Source organism: Anomaloglossus baeobatrachus, chromosome 12 (assembly GCF_048569485.1).
Source record: "Anomaloglossus baeobatrachus isolate aAnoBae1 chromosome 12, aAnoBae1.hap1, whole genome shotgun sequence".
Classification (NCBI taxonomy): Eukaryota; Metazoa; Chordata; class Amphibia; order Anura; family Aromobatidae; genus Anomaloglossus; species Anomaloglossus baeobatrachus.
The window spans coordinates 93499796-93509576 of record NC_134364.1 but is presented as its reverse complement, the minus strand read 5'-3'; the positions used below and the strand labels follow the sequence as shown (position 1 = coordinate 93509576).

At 44.7% G+C, this 9781-nt stretch overlaps 1 protein-coding gene across 1 annotated transcript; it reads left to right on the top strand.

Annotated features, from left to right (window-relative positions):
* The first annotated feature begins 541 nt into the window (after positions 1-541).
* LOC142257580 (olfactory receptor 5V1-like) lies at positions 542-1495 on the top strand. The gene has a single exon (XM_075329719.1). The coding sequence runs from the start codon at positions 548-550 to the stop codon at positions 1493-1495; it is 948 nt and encodes a 315-aa protein (XP_075185834.1). The 5' UTR covers positions 542-547.
* Positions 1496-9781: the final 8286 nt, after the last annotated feature.

The following is a 9781-nucleotide window of genomic DNA, read 5'->3' as shown; positions in this document are numbered from 1 at the left end:
AGCTGTATATTTAATGTTTATATCTATGTAACTAAGGTAATAACATTAACTTCTCCAGAATGACTACAAGAGAGAAGACAAGGCTCCTTTTTATTTTACCATCTTCTAACCATTCGGAATTGGAACTGTTTGGAGACAGGCGTAGAAGATCGGCAAATGGTCAACTCAACAAAAAGGTTACTCAAGGGGATGGACAACCATACATTTTTCTAGGATTACTGCTCAAAAATATTTTTGTGTAGCATGGTTTACTAGCATCTTAAAGAATCAAGCCAAGGGTAGGCGCTAACAAAAAGTAAGTTTTTGAAGGCACTGTTGACCACATTAGAGTGTTGTAGATAAAAGTAATATCAGAGGGCAAATAGTTTCAATATCGTAGTATCCTCTGTTTCAATGCTGATACGTTTGTAGCTAAAAAAAATTCTATAATGGTGGTCCTGTTTTTTATTGGGCAATCTTTCAAACTCTTAGACGTAATTACTTAAAAAATATTTAATGTCAAAAGCATTGTGTTTTGTTTTTTTATACAAGGAACCAACTGAATGTTATGGAAGATTCAAACCAAACATCTTCCCAAATGTTCATCTTACTTGGGTTGTCTACTGTCCCTCAGCTACAAGTCCTCTTCTTTGTCATATTTTTGATAATGTACTTAGTAACAATATTAGGAAATCTTCTGTTGATTGCTGCCGTTAGGATCAGTCCAACTCTACACAGTCCCATGTACTTTTTTCTGACCAACCTCTCCATCATTGACATCTGGTTCTCCACCTCTATTGTTCCTGTAATCTTAAAGAATACCTTAGCCAAAGACAGAAGAATTTCCTTATTCGGATGTGCGATACAGATGTACATCTCCTTAACTTTGGGTGCAACAGAATGTATAATTCTTGCCTGCATGGCCTATGATAGGTTTGCCGCTATTTGTAGGCCATTGCATTATAACACCATAATGAGCAGGACAATGTGTTTTTCCTTAGTTGCGTCATCATGGAGTGTCGGATTCATGAACTCCATTGTACAGGTGACCCTCACATTTCAACTTTCCTTCTGCAAATGTCTCAATATCAACCACTACTTTTGTGAGGTACCTGCTTTCATACAAATGTCTTGTGGAGATACTTTTCTTAATGAGCTTGCTATATTTATCACAGGAGGAATAATTGTTCTGTGTGCCTTCCTCTTGACTCTAATATCATATGTCCAGATAATATTCAGCATTCTTAAGATACATTCCACATTTGGGAGGCAGAAATCCTTTTCCACCTGCACCTCTCACCTCATCGTGGTCACGCTCTACTATGGGACAATTATGTTCATATATCTACGGCCACATTCAAATAAACATAAGCATTGCTCTGCAAAATCAGACAAGGTGGTCTCTGTTCTTTATACGGCAGTAACTCCGATGTTGAATCCTTTTATATATAGTATGAGAAACCAGGATGTGAAAAACACCCTTATTAATTATTTGAAGAGGAATCAACGTTCCTAAAATTAGTAATTTAATGAGGTATTCATAAACTCGAAAATGCTCTCCTATTCTAGGGATAGGGGATAGCTTCATAGTCACTGGTGGGATACTAAATATTCTGACAGGAGCATTGGTTAATAATACGCATCCTTGCTCCATTTATTCTTAATATATCCAACAGATTTTGCCAAGTTCCTCACTGATCTTCAGCACTTTCATGAGACTAAATATGTGCATAATCAACCTCTACTCCATTCACATGTCTTATTAGAGCCCTTATTCTTGAGATCGCTAGAAGTTCCAAGGATGGGGAAGTTATCACTTAACACATGAAACTTGAAATTACCACTTTAAAGGCTATAAGTAATGTTAAACATTTTTCTGACTTGATTCAAGACTTTCACAAATTCCGAAAGACAAGGTATTTTAACTTCAATCAGCAACAGTGCTTTTTAGACTCCTGTTTAAAGTAACCACTTCATTTATGAAGTTCCTTCAATCTAGATTTCAAAGGGGCTTCCAGTTATGAAATATATCAGTAGATATTGAAAAGTTATTGACACAAGATGTGATCTCAGAGGTCTCTGGGATCAGAAGGCCACTGCGTATTGTTGATCACAGGTCTGCTTTAGTGTTCATTTGTCATCTACCTTGAGTTGGAGTGTGTTTAATTCCATCAAGTACTGAAGGGGCTAAGGTTCATTTCTATCCTGCAGTGATCTAACCTAGTTGTAACCTCAACTGCATCCACTCCCTTCTGCTATAAATATTTGCTCTTCACACATCCCTTTTTTTAACTTTAACTCAAATTTATGCTGTACACTTGGAAGGATCCAGTCTCTGGAGGAAACTGAGGTATCACTTCAGTTGCAGCTGAGAAGTTCCTGCAGGAGTTATATTTGTTGTGTCTTTTTCCCTTGTTTGTTTTTTCTTCCTCGTGCTATGTCAGTAGTGAGACTAGCGTCCTGCTCGCCTGCACTAGCCAGGGCCATTTTTAGGGTCAGTGAGGTCCTAGGCACGTTATCGGCATATTGGGGGAATCCTCTCAGGCAGACAGCAGTACAAAAGCATCAATTGCCCCCCTCCCCATAGAACCTTAAAAGAGCAAGGAGGTATAGTCCATGCACACAGGCTGTGGCCCGGCATTTTAATTTTAAAAATAAAGACATGCCTGAGTGGCAGGTGTAAGCCTCTTGCTCCAGAAGATTGGCACTACTCACAAGACACAACTGTGACACCCAACTTGGAGTCTCGATATCTAAAAACCTTTAAGGCAGACGTACAGTACAGTAGCATCAATTGCCCCCTCCCCTTAGGGCATTAATAGAGCAGGGAGGTATGGTCAATGCAACATACAGGCCTTGGCCTGGCATTTTAATTTTAAAAATGAAGACATGCTTGAATAACCTCTGTAGGACTCTTGCTCCCAGAAGACTGGCTCTACCCAAAATACACAACTTTGAGACCCATGTTGGAGTCTCGACAGTCAAAAACCATTCAGGCAGACAGTAGTACAGTAGCATCATTTTTCCCCCCTCCCTATAGGGCATTAAAGCAGCAGGGAGGTACAGTCCATGCAACAGAAAGGCTGTGCCCCAGAATTTCAATTTTAAAAAGTGAGCACACAGTGACCGTGCCTTGTGCAGCAGTGCATACAGGATATATTAGTGACCTAAACATTTTTGTACAACCAGGTTGATCTATGCAGTGCATATTTGATGTCGCCCAGGCGTAGTGCCGCTACTAGGTTTGCACCATAATCGCACATGGCCTTCCCTGGAGACAGCCAATTATCAAACTCAGCCTGGATAGTGTTTCACAGCTCTGCAGCTGTTTCACTGTATTCTCTGATGCATACTAATTAAAGCACTGCCTAATTGCATTGACTTACACACAGGATGTTGCCTGGCATTTACATTTTAAAACACAACAGAAAAGTTTAAAAACATTTCAGTGTCATTTTAGTGTCTTTGCACAGCAGGGAGGCATGGTTCATACAACACACAGGATGTGGTTTGGCATTTAATTAAAAATCAAGAGATGCATGACAGACAGGTGTAGGCCTCTTGCTCCTAGAAGACTAGCACTACAGAGAAAAATTTCTTTACGTGTGAGGTAGAAAGAAAGGGTATCTCTTTCATGTAGACTGTAACAACATCATCAGAATTGGAGTGACTCATTTTCACCCTAGTTTGGCAGCAGTGCTGCCCTTGCATACACAGGTGAATGAAGACTCCATTTGGAAAGGCCGCAGCTCAGCGATCAAGAGTGCATGCAGGTGTTTCTGCAAATATGATGAAGAAAAGGACCTTTCACAAGAAACATCTAAGCAATACAGGACCAAGTAAACCAATTTCTCAACTAAGAAAAAATATTTTAGGTTGCAGGATACAACATGCCTTGAAAGCGGGCAGTGGTCCAATAACTCTTTTAGATCAAGTACCAGTCAACCCTTCTATTTATCTTATAGAATACTAGCTGTACTACCCGGCTTCACCCGGGTTAATAACTGCTGTTAACAAAATAGAATGTATTAACAAAAATGTATTCTGCACACAAAAACCACAAAACAAATAGATATAAATGTAAGTATTAACCCCTTAACGACCCTTGACGTACTGGGTACATCATGGTGACATGGGTAAGTGCAATCGGTTCACACAAACCTTAGATTCGGGGAGGAGGGGACTTCTGCCTGACCTCAGGAGGGGTGGTGCCTCCTCCTCGGACCTACGGAGGCTGTGATTGGATGACAAACACCGCTCAGCCAATCACAGCCACTGTAATGGGTGAAACATTGAAATCCAGCCATATCAGTGCAGCTGTAGCACTGATTATTGGCTGGAGCTGAGCTGGGTGATCGGTGCTTCACCTGCCCCCAGCTCTGATAGGAGAGGTCGGCCTTGTGACCGATCTCTCCAATCACCGTGGATCTGGGGCCGGTGACCACTCCCCTCCGCTTTACTCTGTCTGGAAGATGAGGGGAGCGATCCCTGCAAGTGCCCTGGTAAGCCCCTGCCCCCGATCTGCTGCAACCGCTGCCACCACCGCCGATCCACCGCCAATCTCCCGATCCGCTGCCACCGCCACCGATCTCCTCTATCTGCTGCAGCCGCCTCCATCTGCCACCGCTCTCTCCCATCAGCCGCTGCCCGCCTCTGTGAGCTGCTGCCCGCTCTCTCCCATCCTCATCTGCTGCCCGCCTCCGCCATCTCACCTTCCCGATCTGCTGCCCGCTGTCCGCCATCTCACCTTCCCGATCTGCAACCGCTGTCCGCCATCTCACCTTGCCGATCTGCTGCCCGCTGTCCTCCATCTCACCTTCCCCATCTGCTGCCCGCCTCCGCCATCTCACCTTCCCGATCTGCTGCCGGCTGTCCGCCATCTCACCTTCCCGATCTGCTGCCCACTGTCCGCCATCTCACCTTCACGATCTGCTGCCTGCTGTCTGCCATCTCACCTTCGCGATCTAATGCCCACTGTCCGCCATCTCACCTTCCCGATCTGCTGCCCGCTGTCCGCCATCTCACCTTCCCGATCTGCTGCCCGCCTCCGCCATCTCACCTTCCCGATCTGCTGCCCGCTGTCCGTCATCTCACCTTCCCGATCTGCTGCCCACTGTCCGCCATCTCACCTTCCCAATCTGCTGCCTGCTGTCCGCCATCTCACCTTCGCGATCTAATGCCCGCTGTCCGCCATCTCACCTTCCCGATCTGCTGCCCACTGTCCGCCATCTCACCTTCCCGATCTGCTGCCCGCCTCCGCCATCTCACCTTCCCGATCTGCTGCCCACTCTCCACCATCTCACCTTCCCGATCTGCTGCCCACTCTCCCCAGCTCACCTTCCCTATCTGCTGCCCGCTCTCTCCAGCTCACCTTCCCGATCTGCTGCCCGCTCTCTCCAGCTCACCTTCCCGATCTGCTGCCCGCTCTCTCCAGCTCACCTTCCCATTCTGCTGCCCGCCCTCCACCATCTCACCTTCCCGATCTGCTGCCCGCCCTCCACCATCTCACCTTCCCGATCTGCTGCCCGCTCTCCACCATCTCACCCTCCCCGATCTGCTGCCCCCTCCCCCATCTCACCCTCCCTGATCTGCTGCCCCCTCCCCCATCACACCCTCCCTGATCTGCTGCCTGCTCTCCCTCATCAGCTGCTGCCCCCCTCCCTGATCTGCTGCCCCCCTCCCTGATCTGCTGCTTCCTCTCTCACCCTCCCTGATCTGCTGCCTGCTATCTCCCATCCTCTTCATCTGAAGCCCCCTCCCCTACCTCTCACCCTCCCCGATCTGCTGCCCCCTCTACCACCTCTCACCCTCATCTGCTGCCCGTCCTCTCCCATCCTCCACCACTCTTCCATCTGCCGCGCCCTCTCCCATCCTCCGTTGCGCCCTCTCCCATTCTCCGCCACGCCCTCTCCCATCCTCCATCCATCTTTTTTTTCATCCCACCTAGTCCCCCCCTTTTTGCAGCACATCCGTGCATGCGTCCTGATTTTTTTTCTGTAACCTAAGAAAGAAATATAAATAAACTTAGTTTAGGGCCAGTAAAATTATACTGTAGTAATCGGCAACTACAGTATTTTTTACTAAATATTGTAAGGGTCAGCCCAGTGCCACACGTGAGAGCGATGCACGAGTCTCACATCGCATCATCCGGCACGGTCGCTCTCTTCCAGACAGGAGTGTGCAGATGTGCTGGATGATGCGATGCAAGATTCGTACATCGCTCTCACGTGTGGCACTTGCCATAGTGTCAGTTGCAGGCGCTCAATATTTTATTATTTTTTTTTACTGACGTCCGTATTTTTTATTTCGCCAAACTAATTTTTTTGTATGGGGGAGGGAGTTTCCAAAATGGGGTCACATGTGGGGGAGCTTCATTGTTTATGCACCTCAGGGGGTCTCCAAATGCAACATGGCGTCCGCTAATATTTCCAACCAATTTTGCTGTGAAATGGCGCTCCTTCTCTTCTGAGCCCTGCCATATGCCCAAACATTCGATTTCCACCACATATGAGGTATCTGCGTACTCAGGAGAAAATGCACAATACAATTTATGGTGCATTTTTCCTGATACCCTTGTGAAAATACTAATTTTTATGGCTAAAGTATCATTTTTGTGTAAAAAAGTAAAATTTTCATTTTTTCCTTCTGCATTGCTTTGGTTGCTGTGAAGCTCCTAAAGGCTTAATAAACTTCTTGGATGTGGTTTTGAGCAGAGTGAGGGGGGCAGATTTTACAATGGGGTCACTTTTGGGTATTTTCTGTTGCCTAGGTTTCTCAAATCACTCCAAATGTGATGTGGTACCTAAATAATTTTTTTTGTAAATTTTGTTAGAAAAATGAGAAATTGCTGATGAACTTTGACCCCTTCTAACTTCCTAACGGAAAAAAAAATTTGTTTCAAAAATTGCTCTGGTGTAAAGCAGACATGTGGTAAATGTTATTTAGTAACTATTTTGTGTGACATATCTCTCAGATTTCTGGCCATAAAATTTAAAATTTTAAAAAATGCGAAATTTTCAAAATTTTCACCAAATTTCCGAAATTTTCACAAATAAATGCAAAACATATAGGCCTAAATTTTCCACTGACATGAAGTACAATATGACACGAAAAAATAATGTCAGAACCGCCAGGATCCGTTGAAACTTTCCAGAGTTATAACCTGTCAAAGTGACACTGGTAAAAATTGCAAAAAATATCCGGGTCTTTAAGGTGAAAACACGCTGGGGGCTGAAGGGGTTAAAAGGCAAAAACTAAGCTAATAGAACCATTTCACAACATATATTTCAACACCACACATATTCCACACAGATTTCACTAAATTGGCCAAGTAATGTCCTCCGTCTGTCTCTTTCCAGATCTGTCTTTTTCCCCGTCTGTCTCTTTCCCCGTCTGTCTCTGTCTGTCTCTTTCCCCGTCTGTCTCTTTCTAGGTCTGTCTCTTTCCAGGTCTGCCTCTTTCCTTGTCTGGCTGTCTCTGTCTCTTTCTTTGTCTGTCCCTATCCCTCTGATTCTTTCCCCATCTGTCTCTTTCCAGGTTTGTCTCTTTCCCAAGTCTGTCTCTTTCCCCGTCTGTCTCCCCGTTTCTTTGTCTGTGTCTTTTCCTGTCTGTCTCTTTCCCTGTCTGCCTGTCTTTGTCTGTCTCTAGTTCTCTGTCTCTTTCCCCGTCTGTCTCTATCAAGGTCTGTGTCTTTCCCCATCTATCTTTGTCTGTCTCTCTTGCTGTCTCCTCCTTCCCTGTCTGTCTGTCTCTGTCACTGTCTGCATGTCTGTCTGTCTCTTTCCCCATCTGTCTCTTTCCAGGTCTGTCTCTCTTTTTCACTGTCTGTCTCTGTCTGTCTCTTTCACCGTTTGTCTCTGTCTGTCTCTATCTCTCTGTCTCTTTCCCTGTCTGTCTCTTTCCCTGTCTGTCTCTATCTCTCTGTCTCTTTCCCTGTCTGTCTCTGTCTGTCTCTCTCTGTCTGTCTCTTTCTATCCGTCTCCCCACCGACATCTTATTACCTCCCATATAAGCTTCTTATACTGTGAATGTCTTTTGTTCCTATAGCAACCACTCACAGCTCCTACTAATAACCTGTAGTTCCAGGCTCCATTTACTTTAATGAAGGCATGTTTTTTGGAGAGTAACTGTAAAGCGCGGGGTCACATTTTCCTGTCAAAACATAGTCTATGATGTTCCCTGGGTCACATGAGGTGTCTGTGCAAAATTTTGTGATTGTAAATGCGACGGTGCGGATACACTTTTCATTTCACTTTTTCCCCATTATGTAGATAGGGGCAAAATTGATTGGTAAATTGGAACGTGCGGGGTTAAAATTTCGCCTCACAACATAGCCTATGACGCTCCTGGGGTCCAGACGTGTGAGTGTGCAAAATTTTGTGGCTGTAGCTGCAACGGTGCAGAGGCCAATCCCGGACATACACACACACATATATACATACATACAAACATTCAGCTTTATGTATTAGATGATGGATTTGATTGTGTGTATGGACATGAGATTCACAAAGATGAAAGGGTGTCTGCTCTCAAAGTTTTTTCAAGGTAGAGTTGCATCATCCCGAATCAGCGATGCCAATCTAGCAGGGGGGCGGCATTTGGGGCTCCTGCAGGGAAGACCTCCATGAAGACTATCTGCCTTTTGGTGGCACTTCACGATTGAAAATCTCTTTGCATGTGAGGTGGAAAGTAAGAGTGTCTTTTTCATGTAGACTGTAATGACATAATCAGACTTTGGGTGACTCATTTTCACCCTAGTTTTGCAGCATTGCTGCCCTTGGATACACATACAGTTAGGTCCAGAAATATTTGGATAGTGACACAAGTGTTGTTATTTTAGCTGTTTACAAAAACATGTTCAGAAATACAATTATATATATAATATGGGCTGAAAGTGCACACTCCCAGCTGCAATATGAGAGTTTTCACATCCAAATCGGAGAAAGGGTTTAGGAATCATAGCTCTGTAATGCATAGCCTCCTCTTTTTCAAGGGACCAAAAGTAATTGGATAAGGGACTCTAAGGGCTGCAATTAACTCTGAAGGTGTCTCCCTCGTTAACCTGTAATCAAAGAAGTAGTTAAAAGGTCTGGGGTTGATTACAGGTGTGTGGTTTTGCATTTGGAAGCTGTTGCTGTGACCAGACAACATGCGGTCTAAGGAACTCTCAATTGAGGTGAAGCAGAACATCCTGAGGCTGCAAAAAAAGAAAAAATCCATCAGAGAGATAGCAGACATGCTTGGAGTAGCAAAATCAACAGTCGGGTACATTCTGAGAAAAAAGGAATTGACTGGTGAGCTTGGGAACTCAAAAAGGCCTGGGAGTCCACGGATGACAACAGTGGTGGATGATCGCCGCATACTTTCTGTGGTGAAGAAGAACCCGTTCACAACATCAACTGAAGTCCAGAACACTCTCAGTGAAGTAGGTGTATCTGTCTCTAAGTCAACAGTAAAGAGAAGACTCCATGAAAGTAAATACAAAGGGTTCACATCTAGATGCAAACCATTCATCAATTCCAAAAATAGACAGGCCAGAGTTAAATTTGCTGAAAAACACCTCATGAAGCCAGCTCAGTTCTGGAAAAGTATTCTATGGACAGATGAGACCAAGATCAACCTGTACCAGAATGATGGGAAGAAAAAAGTTTGGAGAAGAAAGGGAACGGCACATGATCCAAGGCACACCACATTCTCTGTAAAACATGGTGGAGGCAACGTGATGGCATGGGCATGTATGGCTTTCAATGGCACTGGGTCACTTGTGTTTATTGATGACATAACAGCAGACAAGAGTAGCCGG